Raw genomic sequence first — 22,674 nt, 5'->3', positions numbered from 1 at the left:
TGCTTAAATGCAAATTAAGCAGGGCACATATTCCTTTGTTTAGGACAGACTTGTTTCTCAACTTCCGTTTGGAACATGTGTTAATAACACAGTGGAATCTTGTAACTTCACATGCAGTGTTGCCACAAATATTTTACCAGGACAATAACGACCAGCAAATTGAGTTTTTAAATAATACCTCAAAAGATATGATTTGTACAAAGATTATTACAATAGTGTGTAAGGCAGTGGTTCTCAACTTGTAGCCCAAGCAGTGCATAACAGTGCCCCTTTTGGTACACTCAGGGCCATGCAGGTAGTATATATATTGTGTGGATGCAGCCCATGTGTAACAGAGAGAGCTGCATATGCAGTCCAAAATGGTAAATAAGTTGAGAACCACTGGTGGAGGGTGTGAATACAAGAGTACATTCTGTCACAATAGGATCAGGAATGGGGATTTTTTATTCTATTCCTGATTTTGCCACATGCACGGTGTGTGACTTCAGGCAACTCACATTTCTTTCTGCCAGTTCCTCATGTAAAATGGGGACAGTGCTACTTAACTCTCAGGGTTGTCTTGTTTCTTATTGACCGTTTGTAAAAAGCTTTGGCTCCTTGGATGGAAAGTACCATTAGTGCAATGTTACTACAGTAAACTGACCAGCACCTCTTCCTGTTTTTCTTCTCTTTTTTGAAAGAAGAAACTGTGAATGTGGCTGTGGTAAGAGTGAGGGCCTGAAAGAGGTGGTAGTCTTTTTAATAACTCCCTTCTCTCTAGTAGTCTCTGCCACCTGCTGTATTTTAGTATAGGACCTTAGAAAACAATAAACTAGTTCAAGGGAATTTTTGTTGCATCATTTCTTTGTCCAACTTGGAAGCATTACTTTGTTCAGCACCATATAGAAAGACTAAACAAAAGACAGGGAATACATAGTTATAGCAGATTGCAATGCAGCCTTGTAGAACAGTGATTTTCAACCTTTTTACATTTCTGGATCCCTAAAAAATTTCAAATGGAGTGCAGACCCCTTTAGAAAACTTAGACATGATCCGTAGTGCAACCACTGATGTAGAATGTTATAACCATCTTTTGTCCTTGACCATCAGTATGGTGCCTTCTAACTGCACCTTTTCTTCATAGCATCCTTGTACTACTTGTTTTGGTGTACAAGTAATTTGCAATAGATGAAATGTGAAGGAGGAGTTAGCACAGTGGTGGTAGAAGTTGTGTCTCAAGCCTGATAAATTACAATATATGGAATTTTTGAAATCTTACACCATGGCTGTGGTGGAAATAAAGAAGCAGTCTTGTCTTACACTGTTACTCATATCTATGAAAACTTGATCAGCTGTTCCAGGTGGTGGAAAAAGCTTATACAGAACTAAAGGCCAAAAGAAATGTGTGTAACTTTAAAAAAAATTTCAGTGAAAACAGATGTTTCAACAAATTAATGTTTCCTAGCAGGGTTTGCAGCCCAACAGTGCAGCACTGTATTAATGCATAGAAACCTGCAAATGAAATCAACTAATATTTTTCATTGTCCAACATGAGAAGAATGCAAATGCATAAATAGTGAATAGTGATCAACACCCCCCACCCCCACAGCACACCTTTCAAGAATCATGTGGTGTACTTCATCCAGTGCATCAAATGCCCAAAAAACTATGTGGGTGAAATCTGACAGTCAGATTTAGAGGAACTCTCACAGACAAATGATCTAAAAAGACACAAATACCATATCTCATGTGGACAAACACTTTTCACAAAGCAGCTACTCCATATCTGACCTCTCAGTACTCATCCTTTAGGGAAACCTGCACAACACCTTTAAAAGGCGAGCCTGGGAACTTAGTCATAACTTTGTTAGACACTAAAAATCATGGACTCAACAGAGACACTGGTTTTATATCTCATGACAACAATTTGTAACACACCCCACTGCCTTCTAACCCTTAATTGCCCACTTCATTTTAAATGGTCTCCCACCATATGTGTTTAACCCCTTATGTTTAGCTGTCTGTCCCAGCTTGTATTTAGCTCAGACACTCTGGTTTCCTTCTCCAGATGTGAAGAAGATCTCTGTGAAACTCGAAAGCTTGTACCTTTCGTCAACAGGGTCCAGTAAAAGATATTACCTTGCCTAGCTTGTGTCTCGTATATCCTGGGACAAACACAGCTGCAACATCACTGCAAATAAATAATGAAGTAGCATATATAGTAAAAAGCTGACTTTTTAAGATTGAGTTGTAATAATCTGAGCTGTTTGTAACATAAGTAAGAACATTAGGTGTTTTTTAAGATTTTAAACTGACAGTCTCTCTTTTTTAATATTGTTTATAGATGAGCCGATATTTAGGTGCCAAATACAAAATCAAGATTATCTGATATGAACTCAGTTCTCTTTATCCTATGGAGTAACTGCTTAAATTTAATTTTCTCCCCTCCCCTTTCTCATTTTTCCTCCTATTAGCCCAATTGACTTGTCTCTTTTACATTAATAGCTCCTTTCTTCCCCTCCCTTCTCCCCAGGTTGCTGCAGCAACTGGTCACATCGTGGTGTTAGTGGACCAGACAGATGAAATCCTGAAGAACTCCAGGAAAGGGATTGAGGATAGTTTGAAAAGAATGACAAAGAAGATGTTTACAGACAAGCCTGAGGTGACATCTTGATATTTATAACTACTAGACAAACTTTATTGAATTTGATAGAATTACTATTTTAATGTTGTGATTGTTGGCAATTAGTGCACAGATGAATACAGGAGAATCAGATTGATAGAATAGTATTAAAAATGCATTCAAAAAGCTAGGAAGATAAGAAGTTAAAATATTTTCAGGGTTTTTTGATTGGGAAAGTTGGTGCATCATGTCTTTTTCTGGTTTTTCAGATTGTAGTCTTAAATGACAGATTAACCTCAAATGCTGGGAAGTCTTTGAAAAATAAGGTTAAAGCTCAAAGTTTAAGTGGTACATTATTTATCTTTACCTAATAGTAAGGTTTCTTTAAACCATCGTAAAGTGCTATACACCAACTTTACCCAAAAGCAGAGATTACAGGATTGTAATTATACCATTTAAGGAACCTCAGATAGATTTGCTTTAGTCGCTGCATGGGGGAAGAGAGAAGCATAGCCTTGCATTTTACGGCAGACATCTGTTTTCCCTTTGTATCAGGATCGCAGCTTACCCAAAAGTGGTGGGCATAACTAATGTGCTTGAAATAATTGCTGGCTTTGAAAGAGTGGGCTTTCCAAACTGTATTGGGGCCATTGATGGCACTCATATGCCCATACTGTGCCCACCACCAGGAGCAGATGAATATGTCGACCCAAAAGGTAATACTCCATTGTTCTGCAGGCCTTGGTCAACCACAGAGACAGGTTCCTGGACACTGAGATTTACTGGTTCTGCGGAGATGCCATGAACACTGTGAGATGCCAGGGTTCTGTGGAGATCAGGCACTTACCATTTTGGACAAGTGGGAACCATGTACCTCCCAAATTGTTATCAGTGGGGTCTCAGTGCCCCCTGTTATATTAGGAGACCTTGTATACCCTCTTCTACCATGGTTCATGAAACTATACCCTAGTTAGAGGACTTGGCAAAAGAAGGTTCAGGAGTTGCTGGATGTGGTGGAGTGCGCATTTGGCAGACTCAAAGCAAGATGGGACTAGAATCATGGAACCATAGGGTTAGAAGGGACCAAAACGGTCATCTAGTCTGTCTGTAAAAACATTTGGATGTCAGTGTTGTCAGTGCCATCCATATTATTGTGTCCTGTTGTCCACTGCACGATTTCTGCAAGGCAAAATGGAGAATGTTTTCACCTGAAGTGGACTCAGGATGCTGCTGGTTTGTAAGCCTGGTACAGACAAGTAGACAATGCACCTGACACTACTGAGGTTGGATCCGGACAGGCAAGGGAAATCAGGGATGCCTTGTGTGTTCACAGGGTGCTATGCATGAGAGGATGTGATTTTTAACATGCTAACAAATGGGGCACATTGCAGTTTATGTGCCACTGCTTTATTGTATGTAGGCATTAAGCTACTGCTATATTATGGATTTTGATTCTTCTGGATTTAATAAATCCTTTGGATAGAACATTGAGAATTATTCTTTTTGCAACCCAAATAGTTGATTGAAAAATATTCATTCCAATTACATTGAAAAATCCTTGGCATCCCAGCTGCCATCAAAAAGCCAAAACAAACAAACAACCACACCAAAAGAGCAGAATAAGCAAACAGCCAGACAGAAGTGGCAAACTGTATAAGTTCAACCGCTATGGTTGTACCAGTAGTGAAACTGAATGTCTCTTGTGTGTGTGTTCTCCTTTGCCCTGGTGGAGTGTGTTGTGTGGGATGTCCATAGATGTACTGTTCCGTGAGTGGTTCATGGCCCACTGAACCCCTGAATTGTCCAGTGGCTGTACAGGCTGCAGGAAGTGGTAGCATGATGGGGATTCTGTGTTTGCTGGAGCTGGGACTTGCTGCTTGGTGGCTATGAGTGCAAGCAGCCTCTCACACGGGTCCTTCTCCCTCAGTTTCTGTTCATGATCAAAGAACAATGTCACCATTTTCTCTTCCAACTTGGTTGTCTCCCTCCCTCTCTGAACCTTCCAATCCTCCTTCCCTCTCTGGAAGACCAGTTGCTCATCTGCCATGGCCACAATGTCCTGCAGCATTTCGTCCTGGACACTTTTCCTGGTTGCTGGTTGTGTTTCAGCTCCCCAAGACATCTAGTTTGATGCCTGTCCAACAAAGGTGGAAAGGAAATGAATGGGCTAGTGAGCTACAGAGTTGTCTGTAATAAGTGTGCCCTGCCCTGGAATCTGACCAAACATATAGTTTCTGCTGCATGAAAAGTTTTCAAGCACTTACCAGCCAGGAGTGAGTGAAAATTCAGGCAAAAATCAGTAAGATGCTGAACTAGGATGGAAATGCTTTATAGCTATGGAACAGACCACCTTCCGCGGCCACTTCCACCTTGGACGACATTGGACAGCATGCTATGAGTGGACAGAGACCCAGGCGACAAAATACAGCCACCGCAGCCATTAAGACTGGTAATCCAGACAGACTTGCACCAGTGCTGGCAGCAGTGAAACTCAAACCAACATGCCGGTGTGACTGAGTTGCACACACAGCACTACGTGGTGAAATATGCACCCACGCTTGCTGAGATTAATACCCCTTTTCTAACAATAACCATATAATCAGGAAAAAGTTATCGCTAGCTGCTCGTTTTAATTTTTTTCCTTTCTTGACCTCCATCATGGCTCTCCCATGGAATTGAGGGGTGGGTGGGGAAATGGCCTGGCTTGTGGTCTCAGTAAAATACAACTCCCTGCATGTAATTTTTCTCTCTAATAATAATTGTATTGGTCATAGCCTAGAAATCTCTCCCACTTGTTATGATAACCAAGCTTTTGGGTGCCATTTACCAGACTACAACTCCTGCGGCATTGTCACTTCCTCTCCTGGCTGTTCCAGACCCATCCCCAAACAGTCACTGTGAATATGGGCCCAGGATGTCCCCTAATTGATCCAGTTCCATGACCTGGTGCAGACCTGATGCCAGCACCCTGCTGTGTTCGGGATTTTGCTCCTGTGACTCGTGGTGTCCCTCTCTCTGCCTCCAGGATTCTAAGCATATCAACCTGACTCAGGAGACAGGACTGTAGACGCTGTACTGGGGTTGGTTCCCAGCTTCTGGTTGAATTCCTTGTAATAAAAGTGGCTAGGGAGTTCCCTGGCTGATCATTCCCATCCTTTGCTCTGCAGGAGATGATCTTGAAGTGCATGATTTACACTCAGCACTGGACAGTGGTCTGGTTGATCCCCGATTCTGCCAGGCTCTTGTGCTGGTTTTTGTTGCTTTTGCCAAAATCTTGGGCCTTGCGGTCCTCACACCCTAGACTGACAAGAAAGCTGGTATGGACTTCTCTCTGCTTTTTGGACAAGCAAGGCTCAGCTGTGTTTGAAGTTGAGCAGTCTGCATGCAATGAAGGGTTAAATGTAGAGCAGCTGCATTTGAACTAACAGGTTGCTTTCAATGCATGGGGGGTGAGTGAGAAGTTGGGAGGTAGAAGAGCTGGAGCATACAGGCCCCAGGAATTGTGGGACAGTATTGGTGGTTTATCAGAACACAAGCACCACAACACGTGCTTTAGCTATGTCCTCACTGCAAAGTGGGAAGGCTGGGACATGGGCTACAGCAAGACACTTTTATCTGTGCCCCTGCATGAGCCAGCAAGCCTGTGTTCTGAGGCGGTAACAAGCATATGTTAGAAGGCTTTATGTGTGGATGGTAGGGAGGTTGGGTTTAAGCATGTGTCAGAGCCCGTGTCTACACTATCACGTAGACATGCCCATGGCAGGAATAAGGTCTTGTCTGCATGGGGAAATTTACCAACATAAAAATACCAGCATAATTATATAGCTATAGGACTTGTCTACATTACCCGCAGGATTGATGGGCAGCGATCAGTCCAGCGGGGGTCGATTTATTGTGTCTAGCGCTCTCCCGTCGACTCCAGTACTCCACCAGAGCGAGAGGTGCAGGCGGAGTCGAAGGGGGAGCGTCAGCTCACCGTGGTGAGTAGATCTAAGTATGTCGACTTCAGCTATGTTATTCACGTAGTTGAAGTTGCGTAACTTAAGTCGATTATTTCCCTCCCCCGCCCCCCGGGTAGACCAGGCCATAGTTGTAGCAGTATAACTCCTTGTAGGAACACTCGTATTCCAGAATAAGGAGTGCCTTTTTCCGATTTAGCTTATTTTGCTCTGGAACCGGTATAAGCTAAATTGGGAAAAGGCACCCCTTATTCTGGAATACAAGGCTACATCTACACTACAGGGGGGGGTCGATTTAAGGTACGCAAATTCAGCTACGCGAATAGCGTAGCTGAATTCGACGTATCGCAGCCGACTTACCCCGCTGTGAGGACGGCGGCAAAATCGACCTCCGCGGCTTCCCGTCGACGGCTCTTACTCCCACCTTCGCTGGTGGAGTAAGAGCGTCGATTCGGGGATCGATTGTCGCGTCCTGACGGGACGCGATAAATCGATCCCCGAGAGGTCGATTTCTACCCGCCGATTCAGGCGGGTAGTGTAGACCAGGCCCAAGTGTCCACATGAAAAGTTATACCAGCATAACTATCACTGTATAATTATAGTAGTATATGAGGGGTAGTCGTGTTAGTCTGGATCTGTAAAAAAGCAACAGAGTTGTTGCTTTTTATAGTAGTATAGTTATGCTGGTAAATTTCCCTGTGTAGACAAGTTCTCAGACCCCCAAAATGTAGTATATAAGTGTCTGTTTTCAGCTGTACTGGGTCTCCATTCTCTTGTTTAAAAAGCCTGCCTTTGTATTTGATCTGTCCTCATAAACTATGTCAGTGATTAACAGCTTTGGCAGTCACAAAAGAGATTCAAAATTTTGTTCCCATTCCCAGGAGAACTCTAATACATTGGATGTTGCCTGAAAGCCATTTCATTTCCTGAGGTGTCCGTGAAGGGCTTTGAATTATAACAATGAGCTGTGAAACCAGATAGCTCGCTTATGGAAGGAAAAACAATATAATGGTTTAAAACCGAAGAAGTCCATTTTCACTGAGGGCAGGTCAAGATTCTCCTGGGACAGTATTGAAGTGATAAGTCAGTTGTTTACTGGAACTGTCATTCTGAAGGTTGAAATAAAGGGTGGGGTGGAGAACAGTCATCCTAAAAGAATGAAATAAAGGATCTCTTGCTTGTGAGAAGACTTGAGTTGCTGTGAAAGTTTAGTCCATCTGTGGAAGTATAGTACTCTCATAAACTTAAAGCTTTCTAATTGATCTGGAAATATAGTGCAAGTTATAACGCCTAATATTTTTAAGGCTCAAAAAAGCGACCAATGAAATAAATTGACCTATGAGAACTTTCATACCAAAGAAATGAAACCTTTTAGAAATAGGTTTTGTGACTTCTGTTTAACCTTTCAGGCTGCTGCTCAGTTCATTGAGAAGACCTTAAAGAACCTAACAGTGAGCACAGACCCAGTAGCAGTGGTACACAGCACCGACCTTGTGGTTGAGGCCATTGTGGAGAACCTGCAAGTGAAAAATGATCTCTTCAAGAGACTGGACAAGTTTGCTCCAGAGTATGTATGATTAAAGCACAATGAACTGGAACCCATCACCACTTCTCTCTTAGGTTGTTTTGAAATTTATAGCTAGTATCTTTTTCTTTAAATGGCAGTTTTGTGTCATTTTCTTAGCTTCTACACTTAAGCAAGAAGCTTTTCTTAGGCTCCCTTTGACTCCAGACTATTACGTGATATGGAGTATTTGACATGCCAATTGCTGATTTTTCTGAACACATGGCAAGTGTAGTTATGCCTCATTCAAGGGATTTCGTGGTATGCATAGGCAGAAAATGAGTTCATCGCAAATTCCTTCTGTTCCATGGATTTGTAGTATACTTTTCCATGTCATGTTAAGGGTCTCTTTGTTTTAATTGTTCCAACAATATGTTTTTCAAGTCAAAGAGAAACATTAGGCCTGGGCTTTTCTTTTTCTGTAGCAGTGGTTTTAGGGTTTTGTTTATAACTTTTTAATACTGACACTTGTTTAGCATGGCAGCCAGCAAACCAAGGGTACGTCTACACTTACTTCCTGGTTCGGCGGCAGGCAATCTATCTTCTGGGATCGATTTATCGCGTCTTGTCTAGACGTGATAAATCGATCCCGGAAGTGCTTGCCGTCGACGCTGGTACTCCAGCTCGGCGAGAGGAGTACGCGGCATCGACGGGGGAGCCTGCCTGCCGCGTCTGGACCCGCGGTAAGTTCGGACTAAGGTACTTCGAATTCAGCTACGTTATTAACGTAGCTGAATTTGCGTACCTTAGTCTGAAGTGGGGGGTTAGTGTGGACCAGGCCCAAAAGATGTAATTGTCCAACTTATTTCTATGTAATATTTTACACATATTCCATTTACACCCCAATATTCTTCACAGATTATATGGATACAGCACCAGTGCAATGCAGAATTCTTTCCCTCCCCCCATTAAAATAGGTATTGACTTCTAAGGGGAACAAAGGGCGAGCAATTCTCCAATCTCAGCTTCTGAGCAAAGATTAAAAAAAATACAGAGAACCCAGTGAACCAATTAGAATGAATTATTTAACTAAAATCCCCCCCCCCCCCTTCAACTCCTCACACCAAAGAGGTTTAATCTTTATTGGTGCTATAGAAATGGAGATCTGACCGGCCCTGTCCTAAAATGGAAAATATTATCAATTACTTTGTCAGGCTGATAATCAATCAAGGAGGCTGCAGAGGTGAGAATCATGATTCCAAACCCATTTTGTCATGTGCTTTTCAAAAACGGCTGCAGAAGTTCTGATCAGTAAAGGGTTAGCAAATGTCAGAGTTGCATTTAGGCAGCCTGTATGCTCTGAGATAAACATCACACACATACAGTGGCTGGGGCAGGTACCAGCACTCATACAAATACTGTTGGTACCACTGAGCTGTAATCCTGCATTAAGTTGGTTGAACTAAAGTATCTGTGCAAGCCCTAACCCAAATATATCCACAGAATGGTAATTTAAAGTTCTCCTGACACAGGTATTGATAGGATTATTATACAGATTGTACTAAGGACATACAATAAGTCAGTTCCAGTCTGTAGTATTTAAATCAAGTAGGGCTCAGGGAGAAGATGTGAGATTTCCCTGCATCTAGTGAAGATGACTTCCTCCTTCCTCTCTTGCTAGGTACAGCTAACCATCCAGGGTGGGGTGATATTTTATTGTGTGGCTCACAAAGTTACATGTGAATACAGTCCAGATTCCACCAACAGGCAAGTATGGGAGGGCAAGAAATTCCCCAGGGAGGAGACTTCCTTACAGAATCCCTCCCCCTTTAAAGAGCTTTATCCTTTTCCTGCTCCTCTGCAAATTATTCAATTCAGGCTATGGAGAAGTCTTTGTATTTGGGAAGATTGTCTACCTGGATAAGTACCCAGGATCAAATAATTTTGTGTGTTTTATAGAGATAGCGTAACACTTGTAATGAAGGTATAGAGTGTGCTTCAGCCTAAAGTGCAGTATATCTAATTTCCTTTCACTGGTATCACTTGTTTGAAAAAATTCAGGAAATGCACTAAGTGGTTGAGGCACTCTATGTAAAAATAAAAATAAAATAAAATAAATATGTTAGCACAATATTTACTAACTGCTCTCATTCTTTGCACCAGCAGTGGTGGCTGCGTTTTATATGTTTAAACGTTATGTAGCGTGGGATGCTTAGCTCTCTCTACTGAGATTTAAGGTAGTGATCTATGATTTCTCATGTGGAGAATATGAATGGTAAGACGGAAACAGACATATCTCTCTGATGGGTCACTATATGCATATCTGTAAATGCTGATAGATGTGGGTTATTACTTTTTCTAACAACTACTGCATTTCCCTACTATGTATTTTGATTGATATTAGGCTTTTATTTTCATTATTGGCAGGGGGGGAGGGGGGAAAAGGAAAGAAAGAAGATCCTCCTGCCCCCACGCCGCCTTCAGATTGGCACAGAAATCAAAGGATGGTGGTAGTAGGGAATTCTGTTACTTCTAAGTGTCTTTTCCCCACTGGCTCAACAAAGTGATAGGATTGTAGCCAAAAGGAATTCTAATATATTCCCTACCCTAGAATGAAAGATTTTGCTTTTATGTTTGTCTCTTCATCTTCCTGTGCCTTCCCCATAGCTTGGAATAATTTTGGGTCCCCGGCACATGCCTATAATTCTCATACCCACAGAAGAGCTGCTAGTGGAAAGGAGACAGGTTCCTAAGTTGCTTCCTTTTTTCTCCCTCCATTAACCACCCACAAGCCTAATTGGCTTAAGAGCTGGTGAGATGGATTTGGATGGACTTAAGAGCTAATAAGGTGTGGGGTTAGTTGACTCCTCTCCCTTTCTTCTTGCAGGTCATGTACATTGCTGTATGCCTAGTGGAAGGTTGGGTCTTTCCTTGTAACCCAAACCACTGGCAGTGGCAAATCTGGGCAGGGTCAGAGCTGAGACTCCTGCTCAGCAAATGTGGTGGCAGCTCCTTGTGGAGGCACTCTGAGCTGTAGCAGTGTTGGAGGGTATGCCAGGTGTAGTCTACTACTGCTTTTCCCTCAGAACTCCAGCATGCTAGTAATTAGCCAAAGTACTGAGCAGCGTCAGCGTTGCATGGAGATATCAGCCTATTCTCCCTTATCAGAAGAATCCTTGAACTGTGGGAGCTATTGAAAATATACCTAATCCCTGGGACAGTGCAGCAACATTAAAAACCCTGACTGATCCAGTCACAATTTTTCTCTTTGGCATGGGGTGGTACAGACCTTTCTCCCCAAAAATATCTGTAGCTTGCTTAAGTTGAAGTGAAGACCAAGTATTGTATAGGTAGGTTTGAGCTAGAACTGTAAACTAATTTCACGTAAGTAAGCTCAAGTAGTATTTCAGCTTATTGTTCAGAAAACTGTTTGAGTTGACTTAAAATAAGTTACTTATTGTACTTTTTTGCCCTTACCTCCATTTAGTATGCAGAGGCAGGTATACGTCTGTATTCCACACAGTAAACTTAGTTAACTTTATAGCTGTGATTGCTACAAGAAATATAACCCTTGTGCAGAACACATAATGAGCCCCAGCCTATTTCCTTCCTCCCCCGCCCCCAGCCCCATCTTAAAGAAATAAGAGATTGGGGGGGAAAAAAATCTCTGTGTGGAGGGCATAGTTTTCTACATTGCTTCTTGTGTCCAAACTCCTTGGAGAATCTTTGTGTCACGTGAATTGTTTTCTACAGTTGAAGGCTTAGGGTTCACAGGAGGGGAGCCTGCTGCTGTGAACCTTCTCAGGAACTTGTAGAGGTAAATTGGCTTATAGCTCAGCCAAGTTAGTGAGCTTTAAGCAGATTTGCTTCTACAATCATAAGTCTTTAAGGAGCTCAAATAAGGTGGGGCTGCCTCTATCTCCCTGTGGTGATGCTAAGCTTCATTAAGCTACCTGGCAGCCCCACACAGTTCACTACTTTGTGGAGTTGCTGAACTCTGTTGGGGGTGGGGGGGGGGGCAATGAGCCTTGCCAACTCTCCATTTGTACAGCTTAATACTTTTGCAGGGGAATGAAAGCTGCATGGGGCAAGCAGGTAGTCCATGGGAATTTAGCATCCCCAGAGAGCACTGGGGAATGGGGGTAGCTATTGTCCCTGCTGACTGCTTGAAATTTTATGCTTGTAGATACAAATTGACTTAAACTAAGCCAGTTAAGTGCTTTAACAGTACAGAAGTTTTGTACAAGCACAACTCAAAGCACTAAATCTGCACCCAGCAAGCTGAAGGGGCTCTGGCCGCAGCTGTCACCCATGGTTTCTATTTCAGCCTAGGTGAATCATGCCATTGATTTGTATGCATAGCACTCTGCATTCTTATGGCACCTTCCATCTGAGGATTTGCTGGCACTTTACAGACATTAATGAATTTACCCTCACAGCAGCACTGTGTGACAGGGAAATAGAGAACTGTAATTACTTCCTGGGGCTTTGCCTAATTGTGTTTGCAGGTTATCTTGTTTTCAGTATTACATTTGAGAATCCTCCTTCTATTTGGAAATGTAGTTATGATGCCTCCTCTTCATAAGTAATCAGTGACCCTGGGTAGTGTCTCTGGGTTTGATTTTCAGCATAGTGATATGGATGGGTTCCCCTCCTTATGCACCACATGTCCTACTATCATTGAATCCGTTCCTGTCCTGCTCTAAATGGGCCAGTGTAGGATTTTCATGTCACTTCCTGCGTTCGTTATTATGTGTGCATTTAATTTATGTTGCTCCTACTTTAGACAGGAGCATCAGTCATCAAATAGTGAGAATTCTTCGTTATTTCTTTCCCTGAGAGCCACCCCTGCCTTTTCTCTCTGCCTCCCTAACTGTACACTGCCAATTTCTGTGCAGTGGGCATTGCATATCATTTCTGTTGATCCAGGTTTTATCCTTCTGTTAAGGCAGCAACCCCCGCCGGGAGCTGGCTAATGTGTCTGGATTGTGGTTTGTATTCTGAAATTGTTACACAAAACTGGCCAGAAGGAGGAATTCTTTCATCCACAACTTCAGCATTTTTAAAGAAGGAGCTGGACAGCGTGGGTAACTTCGCTGGAAGGCTACATTTTTTCTCTCTTGTCTTTTGAGTTTTGAGATTCTGTATAATTCTTCTTGGGACCCACTAGGTGGCACTGCAGGCAAGCCCACCTAATGCCAAAAAGCTTTCATTAGGGGTTTGTCACTTTGCTTTAGGCTGGAACTTTGACTATGAGGTCTAAGAACGTATGAGCCACAGAAAGGGAAATGAGCCATAAAAACAGCTGCTTCAGAAGCGGATCAGCAGTTGAAGGTGATGTACCATTTCCATTTACTAAATGCTATTGTCAAAGATTGTAAAACTTTGCTTTAGGCTGGAACTTTGACTATGAGGTCTAAGTCACGGAGGCGTTTATCCTCTCTCTAAATTTGGTTTAAACCAGTTTATTGGTTTAAGTAGATAATGTGGGCAAGGCACTCTCGGACACAATCTAGCTTTAATGAGGATTTTTTTTTCAAATTGTATCTATAGAACAATGCAAAGCTTTAATTTAACAGTAAGGTTCTGATTTTTACCCAAGGAAGTGGACATTTCAGAGATTAGAATTTTAACTGAGAAATTCTGATCCTGCAACCATTAGTTTGTGAGAAGGAATCTTGTCTGTTAAGTTTAAGTATTTATGAGAGACTTCTGAATGGAAGTTCATTGGAAGCAACGGTGAACATTCTGAATAGGGTGGGTCGTGAATTGTTGTCCTTCATATTCTTTGACCTTTGGAATCTTAACTACTGATATCAGAATTGTAGGTGAAAAACATTCTTTCAGTGCCCTGCCCCAGAATAATATAAGGGCTTGTCTACTCAGTGCATTAGTCTGCCTAGAGAGGTGTAAATACTAATGTGCACTAGCATGTTGCATACTAACTGGCCTATGCGGACCCTGCTGGCACTCACTAAAAGTTCCCTAGTGCACGTTAATTTACATCCCGCTATTGTGGACTAGTGCACTGTGTGGACAAGCCCAAAGGCTTGTTTTGTGGTGCTGTTGCCAGGGAGAAGTGATTAAAGGATAGCTGGGGAGATGTGTAGGTAAGATTTTTAGAGACACTTTTGTGATTGTCAGACTCACAAATTCAGATATTGTACATGAAGTAAAAATGCAGTGGCTTTCACAGTCTCTTTTTACATAATTGTTTTTCTAACGCCTCAAGATCTGTGATGCTCTCCTGACTCAAAGAAGAAACAGTTTCTCCAAAGCTTTTTCCTGTCCCAGAACATAGTTATATCTAAGTGAACTATGGTACATAACAACATTTGATTGACCCAAGGGGATATTTTTCTGGGAGGGAGTCTGTTTAGAACAGGCAATTGGAAGTAAGGACTTCATTCCTGACTTTACCACTGATTTGTGTGACCTAGAGTAAGTCACTTAATTTTCTCTTCCTCGGTTTCCCCATCAGGAAAATAAACCTTATCTATCTAACAGGTGTTGTGAGGCTTAATAATTGAAAAATGCTCTGAAATCTCATTAAATCTCATATTAATTTATTTAAATTTAAGAACTGGTTTATGCCAATGGATGGATTTCCTTCCCTTGCCATTATAAATCTTAAAAAAACACCCCACCAACCACATATCTGGATATGGTCCTATCTTCTGAATGACTGTGCTGTATGCAGTAATTCTTGTCTCTTTGTGGCATCTGTTTTCCTGCTCTACTTTTTCCTTTTGCAATATGGCTGCTGTCTAGATCTGTCAGTGTGTACTGTAAAAAGATTATTGGCAAAAATTTTCAAAAGCTAGACTCCTAGATCTGAATTTTCCTGAAATAAGAGATTTGTGATGGGGACTACGAAACTTTCCTACTTTTTATGGAAAAAACTCTTTTCTTGATCCAGTGAGGTGACCTATATATTCTTCTTGGAGTTAAGAATTCATACAACTTTCAGAGACAAGCTTAACTATTGGTCGTTGCGGTGCTATTTTAGTTGTATGCTATGGAAAGCAGTAAAGGGTAGTGTCAGCTATGTATGATGGGGTACTTTTAAAAATACTTGGCCTACAATAGGCTAGCTGAAAAAAAAGACACTCCTGATTAGCCACCGAATGCCCATAGCAAATCTGATGAAGTGGGCATTCACCCACGAAAGCTTATGCTCCAATACTTCTGTTAGTCTTAAAGGTGCCACAGGACCCTCTGTTGCTCCATAGCAAATCTGTTGATCTTTAGGGCACAGACCTTCTTGTTGACAAAGATAGCTGTCATTTACACAATCCTCACTTCTTTTCCCCACAGAAACACAATATTTGCGAGCAACACTTCGTCTTTGCAAATAACGGACATAGCCAACTCCACCACCAGGCAGGACCGCTTTGGTGGCCTCCATTTCTTTAACCCAGTGCCTATGATGAAGCTTGTGGAGGTAAGTGTTTGATAGTATTCTGATGATAAATATTATAGCATGGCAATATACTTGTACTTCACTGAGAGTTCATTAAAGTAATAGGATGTATCCCAGCATGCAGCCCTCCTTACCAGGAGGAGCTACCTTTAGAGATAAGAAGATGAAATGACCTCCATTCCAAGCAGGGCTTTGGAACGGAGCCAGGAGCAGGAGCGCAGAGCAGCTCCGGAGCAGTGGAGCTGCAGGCTTTTGCCTGGAGCCGGAGTGGAGCCAGAGCACAGCTCCAAAGCCCTGATTCCAAGAGTGGGAGATGGACTGAATAGTCCAACAGGACTCTTTCATCTCTGACTCCTAAGAATCTCTGGTTGATCCATCTCCATGCCCAATCAGCTTCTGGCCTCTCCTCTGAGACTGCCAACAAGAGCATCAGTTTTGATGATGATTTCAGTCACATGGACAAGTATCTGATAAGAACTTTTTGTGTTTTAAGTCATCAGGCAACAGGTAGAGGAATGTTGTTTCCTACGATCCCAGGCTGGATTTGAACTGATGTTAAAAGAGGTGAAAGACCCCATGTTCTGTTGCCAGTCCCCTGAGTCATTAGCTCCTTTATTGTGAATGTTTCAGAACATCCTAATCTAATTCTCAGGATCTTTGAAACAATATATGTTTGTATGCTTCTGCAATGTTTCAGGCGAAGTGTGTGGAGATTTTGAAATAATTTGTTTTTAATACCAGGTTTGGATCTTTATTTCTCAGTTGTATTAAGGTACGAAAAATACAATTATTTTAAAGCTACTTCACCATTCATCTAAAGGCACATGTGCCTGGTGTCTGTCTTTTTAATAGATCATAAAATATATTTTCATCTTGCTACTTAGAGTAGAATAATAAATGCATCCCCTGTGGAAGTGTACAGGAGCACATGAAGTCCGTCCCATCATAACAACACTACTATAATCCTTGCACAATTTATCCCCCTCACCAAAAAATAATGACCAACATAACTATTTTTTCTAACCTCTGATGCCTATGCAGTGGGAATAGGGGTGAGCCATAACCCCAGATCTGAAGCACTTACCATAATTCCCCCACACTCGGGGGGCGGGGGGGAGAGAGGGGGAACGGAGTTTGAATTTCACAGCTGGATCTAACCTTGAATTAGGTCAAACCAAAAACAGCAGAGTTTTGGGTTATGAACTTTTGGGTATGTCTGAAAGTGAACTTTGGGCCCATCTCTGCTACAAAGCAAGATTTCCTCCTCCCCACGCCCTAAAGTGCTGTGCTTCTTTCTCTCTCTCTTTTTTTTTTCTCCTTGCCCCCAACATATGAATAATTCTAGAGTTTCCTCAGTAACAAACATTCACCTATGTTGTGCCTTCTGTTATAACTTCCTAGTTTCTTAGGCTTATTTTTTGTAATAATTTTCTGGATGAAATCTTCCATGTGTTATCTCAGTCCTAGAATACATGATATTTCAAGAAAATTTGAACAAAATCTGCCCATCTTTTGAGTTCTGAAAATGCCAAATGATACACATTTTCTGCTGTAAAAATATTTCTCTCTCTCTCTCTCTCTCTCTCGGCATGAATCATATGGCAGATCTTTGCAAGCTGAAATTGTCCACCTCAGTAGTGAATACTGAGGCCTAATCTTCAGGCCAGCTTACAAAGTGGTATTTACAGGACTGTGAAACAGCAGATATGTATCATCACTGGAGCTGGTCAAAACTCAGAATTTCCATTGCATGGGGAAACTCCGACAATGAGAAAATATTTTCCCACAGAAAAGAAATTCTAAAAAAATTTCATTTTGGAAAACTGAGCAGCCAGCAGCTCTTGGCTCCAAGGGACTCTGAGGGCTGCCTGGGGAGTCCCCTGCTATAGAGTGGGGAGTCTTGAAAGCCCTGGTTCAAGCAGAGGCTGTCATGGTCCTGTCTCCACAGCAGGGAGTCTGGAATCCCTGGGGTCTGTGACTGAGGCAGTCTGTATGGCACAGCTGCCCCAGAGCTGCAGGCCCTGGAAACCCAGGCTTTCCAGCAGCTCCTCAAGGTAGCTGGTAGAACACTAGGCATGTAGCCAGCAGGTTTCCATCAGAACTCTTGGAGTGCACTGGCAGAAGTTTGTCAAACTGAAATGGTTCCACGAACATTTTGGTTTGAGGAATTGGCATTTTCCAATGAAAAACCGTTTTGTTTTAAAATTCCCAATCAGCTATAGTTGTCACTGGCCTGATCCTGCAAAGGGTGTTGGCATTGGAACTTTATGTAGGCATAAATATCTGTCTGGGATCTCTTCGTAGGGTTGAAACCAATGTTAAAAACAGAAATAGACATATTAGTTTTTCCTTTTGTCTAGAGGCTCTTTCAATTTCAGGCTGTCCTGCAGCATCATAAGTTTTGGGTTGGCAAACGCTACAGACCAGTGTTCACTAGGTAGAATAGGTGTTTCAGATGGAAATAAAGAAAAAACATAGAAATGTGTATTTTATCATTACAACAGTGAGCTTTTGTTCAGAGAGACATCATACAATAATACAATCATCAGACCTCTCTAACAGGATGTTACCATATTACATAGTGAGCATCTTTACACTACCCATGACATGTCATCTCCAATGATTTTATTGAATTGAGTGAAAACTGACTACACATATTTAACAAACCAGGCATGGCTACAAATGTTAACATTCAAAAAAAATTGTACAGGTATGTTGGGGTTTTTTGCAGGTGGAATGTTCTCTGTCTGAAAATATTGAGTAAGTGGTAACCAAATATGTAGAAACATTTCAGTTACCCTGAGGTCTTATGAAGCTTATTTTTATGAAACCTCAATTTGGGGCCTAATTCCACGTGACATTAAACATGTATGTAAAGAAATACAAGTTCAGATTCCTATAGTAACAATAATTCATTCATATTGCATATATAGAGTATTTTAGATTAATAGTTTTGCTATTAAATGATTGACATAGATCTTATCTACCCATAGTTTTGCACCAATTTAATTAAACTAATTTAGTTAAATGTGCAAACCCCAATGTGAACACTTCATTTTTGATTAAGAGTGGCTTATTTCAGTTTAGCTTAGACATGTTCCCAACTTAAGTTGAACTGGAATAAGCTTTATTTAAATTGAAATAAAAATATCCACATAGCCTTTTAAACTGTATTAACTGAATCTGTTTAAAATCACATTTTATATTAATCCTGGGCATCTTTGTGTATAGACAGGTCTTAATATACAATGGGCCTGATCCTACCTTCCAGTATGAGCATTCATCTCTAAGTAACAAATGGTTTTAAGGGCAAAATTGAGTCCTGTTACAATGTGAGCAAGTTAAGAGTTCTCTTTAATATTTTATTATAGATAATACCTTCTAGAGGACTTTAGTGCTTTTTCAAATCATATCTTTATAGCAGTGCTGAAATGCAATGAACTGTAGGATCAGATTGCACTCAAATTCTGTGGTGATGAATACATGAATACCTGCCTAGATACATAGTCCTCTGCTGCGCAGCACCCTGCATAATAGTGGAAGAATTGCACATTTTGGCCCGACTCTTTCCAAAAGTGCCATGTCTGTTTAGAGAAAATGAACCTGTGTGTCTTTTAAGGCCCTGTCTGAAAGACCCGATATGGTAACTGAATGGCACTCAGTTTCTTTGTTTCAGAATGACAAAGGGCTGAGGTCAAAATAGGTGAAATCCACTTGCATAGCATTACCTAAAAGTGGAGGTCTGGAAGAAAGCAAACATCTTTGAGGAGGAAAGAGATTCAGAACAGAATTGCAGGATAAGTGATACTTTTGATTATACATCTGGAGAGAACGTACCCATGCCACTGCAGCAGGCTTCAGTATCGATTTGAAATGTTCTAGTGTATTTAAATTTTATATAGATTTTTCAGTGGGATGTGCATTTTGACCCTGTGACACTTAAGCACTTGCTTTAAGGATTAACAGTTTGAACTCTGGACATGCCAAGTGGCTAACTAAAACTACACTGTTAAGATGCTGTGATGCTGAGGTCAAATCTGTCACAAATCCCTTTGAGGATTGTCTAAAGGTCACCTATTTAGTCCATGCAGAAATTCTCACTGAATCTAACTGGACACCTTACACAGACAGATATTCTCTTACCTGGTTGGTTCTTATTTGCATGCTCAGGGTTTAACTGATGGCCAGATGTGGGGTCAGGAAGGAATTTCCCCCCAGGTCAAGTTGTCAGTGACTGTGTGGGGGTTTCACCTTCCTCTGCAGCATGTGTGTGTGGGTCACTTGCCAGGATTATCTGGATATATCTCACTTAATCATTTCCCTGCCATTGTGGGGGTCTCGGGTATTGGTGCCCCTCAGAGCCCTCCTATTCTCTGTCTGTGGCGCACAATAGTCTAGTCTCCTATGGGCCATAATACTTGGTCTAATTTTGATAGTTGGAGTTAGTATGTGGGTGCTGGCATGTTGGTGGCATGTGATGTACAAGAGGTTAGACTAGATGATCTGGTGATCCCTTCTGGCCTTAAACTCTGACTCCTTTTCAGAAAAGAACGGAGTTTTGGGGGATTTTTCCTTTCTCAATTTTGAGAAACTAGTATTTGGGCTTCAAAATTCCTAGAAGTAAAATAAATTTAAGCTTCCTTGAAACTGTTGTACAGTCTTATGTGTGAATGTCTTCCAGATGCTTAGATCGAACTTCAAAAGAAAACACACTACCATTTTACTGCTGAGAAACAAATCCTGCTGTCTTTATTCCACGCTCACTGTGTTTTTGTGTTGATATCATCAGTAGTCATTCTGGTGCTTAGGAGACCAAATTCCACTGAAAATCTTGTGGTGATATAGTCTACCTCTCACTGCTTATGTGAGTGGCTGCATAGAGAGTCCAAGCTAACTAACAAATGTTATTTCCAGAGCTGTATTGGCATCATTTTCTCATTCTGGGGCACTAATAAATAAGTAAACAGATATCTTGTTCAGTTCAAACTGTTAAAATCTTTAGAAAAATCCAAGTTTGCCAAAGGATAAGGACAAAATTGCTAAAAAAATACCTTGGGTCCTTCCTACTCTTAAGCTTATAAGAGGCCTTTACACAGTTTGAAAAGTAAAAATTAAAAACTGTTTTCTTTAGACTTCATTTGTTGATATAATAGTGTCTGTGCACCTGTTTATATTGGCCAAGGAAGCCATGTTACACCCTTTCTATCAAGAACTGTGTGTAAACTTGGTTCTCTAGAATGTCGCCAATGTGTTCCCTGGGCATTAGAGACCATGTGGCTTTGGAAGTTTTTATACTATCCACACAGGACCCTTTGCAGTAGAGTTCTAAAAAGATGAACTCCATTGCTTTGAACCTGGAGGACGTTTTAAATGTCTTACAGTAACAATTTCAGAATGTGGAGGGTGCTTTGGTGTGCTTTAAAATAGGTTTCACTCTTTTATTGTTACATGTATATTTATCTGGGTTAGTGTGACTGTTCTTTGTAATATAGATATTTTGTGGAATATTCAGAGAACATTCTGAATCACTGTTTAATTTTTGGCACAGTTATCGGGGTGGGGAGAGAAAATGGCTTCTGGTTGCTTATTAACACATGTTGGTTCCCTGCTTAGGTCATCAAGACACCAATGACCAGCCAAAAGACTTTTGAGTCGCTCATGGAATTCACCAAAGCGTTGGGAAAGAATCCAATATCTTGCAAGGCAAGTAGCTCTAGATTGTGAGGAGAGACGAGCAACGCTCAGGGGGCTTCAGGTCTGCTCATTTTAAAAAGCTATTCATTTTAAGGTAGTGTGTAATTGCATGAGCACAATGAAAATTTTCTGCTCTGCTTCTGGCGCAGATTATGCGTTCCCATGCAAATCCCTTCAGGAGAGAACAACTTGCTTGCTAAAAGTCCTTGAAAAAGAGAGAGATCCCAATCTGCCATATCAGTGTGTGAATGGGGTGCGTCTGACTGTTGTGTGGAAAGGGCAAGGGATAGTTCTGGCAAACCTAGGGCAGGTCAGGGATCGCAGTTAACTGCTCCAGTCCATTCAGACCCTAACTACAGTGGAGAAGCAGAAACCCCTCCCTCTGGAATCTTGGCCCCCTTGCCCTCCAAACACCTGAGGCACCACTGCCAGTTCATGTGCTGTGTTGCTTTTGGATCCTCCACTGTGGGTAGCGTATGCACATGATTCCCCCTCAATGCGGGTCAGACCAGTATTAATCTTCATTTCTTTTTGCTCATTAGCCGTAAAGAGGGCTTCTGGGGACGGGAGTTGTGGGGAAGGGGGGCAGCGTGATTGCTTCCCACCTTTCATGGAGGCATCTGGCCCATAGAAAAAAGGAATTATGGTCAAGTAGTTGTTGGCATCCTGGGTTCTGTTTTCAGCTGTACCACTGCATTGCTTTGTGGTCTTTGGCAGGTTTTTTTAAAATCTCTGTACTTCAGTTTCCCAAATCGTAAAGTGTAGATACCTCTTTCCTTTCTCATCAGTTACTGTTGAACGAACTATGGAAGTGAGACCGTGGACAAGTTCCTTCGCCATTCTGTTTGTTAATTTTCCCTGTGTAAAATGGGGATTATAATGCATACCTAGCATTGTGAAGCTCTTGGAGTATATACTTGCTGTATAAGAGTGTGAGGTGTGGTATTTTGTACTATTATTTATTAATTATTATCCTAACGTGATAGTATATTAAATAATACTGGTATTTACAGTACTCTTTCATATGTTCTATTTCGCATTTCCTTTTACATTTTTGATTACTATAGAAGCTTATGTTAAAACAAGATCTTGGTTGTTTGGGAGTCAACCTGCCCCTGCTGCATAATTCTCAACCCAGATCATCACCTTCTGTTTGCAAAATTGACGTTGGTTGCTGTTGAAGTGATTATGATGTCACAGAAGTTTGATTTACAATGATGAATAAACAGCAGGAGTAGATAAGCTCTTAAGCCATGAATGTGTTTATTAATAAATTCACACACAAAAGGGAAGAACTCGTCTCCCTAGATCACCCCAAAAAAACCCAGTACCAGCAGAATTTTTCTGACTAGCTAGTATTTTCCAAGTAGCTTTCTAAGAGGCAGCATTGAGTCTTTTAAGATGAATTAATAATTAAGAATGGGGAGGAGGCACTTTTAGGTTCCTCAGCCATATTTGATCACATAATAGTTCTTAGTTATTAGATTCATTT

At 41.4% G+C, this 22,674-nt stretch overlaps 1 protein-coding gene across 2 annotated transcripts in view; it reads left to right on the top strand.

Annotated features, from left to right (window-relative positions):
• The window catches only part of HADH (hydroxyacyl-CoA dehydrogenase), a 34,088-nt gene that overhangs the window by 3,776 nt on the left and 7,638 nt on the right, over nucleotides 1-22,674 (top strand). For both annotated transcript variants that reach the window (XM_065405094.1, XM_065405093.1), the window contains exons 2-5: nucleotides 2,513-2,641; nucleotides 7,971-8,128; nucleotides 15,383-15,509; nucleotides 21,102-21,191. In XM_065405094.1, the coding sequence (XP_065261166.1) occupies nucleotides 2,513-2,641; nucleotides 7,971-8,128; nucleotides 15,383-15,509; nucleotides 21,102-21,191 (504 nt within the window). The remainder of the gene's footprint in view (nucleotides 1-2,512; nucleotides 2,642-7,970; nucleotides 8,129-15,382; nucleotides 15,510-21,101; nucleotides 21,192-22,674) is intronic.

This window comes from Emys orbicularis, chromosome 5, assembly GCF_028017835.1.
Source record: "Emys orbicularis isolate rEmyOrb1 chromosome 5, rEmyOrb1.hap1, whole genome shotgun sequence".
Taxonomy (NCBI): domain Eukaryota; kingdom Metazoa; phylum Chordata; order Testudines; family Emydidae; genus Emys; species Emys orbicularis.
This window is presented reverse-complemented; position numbering and strand designations above follow the sequence as displayed.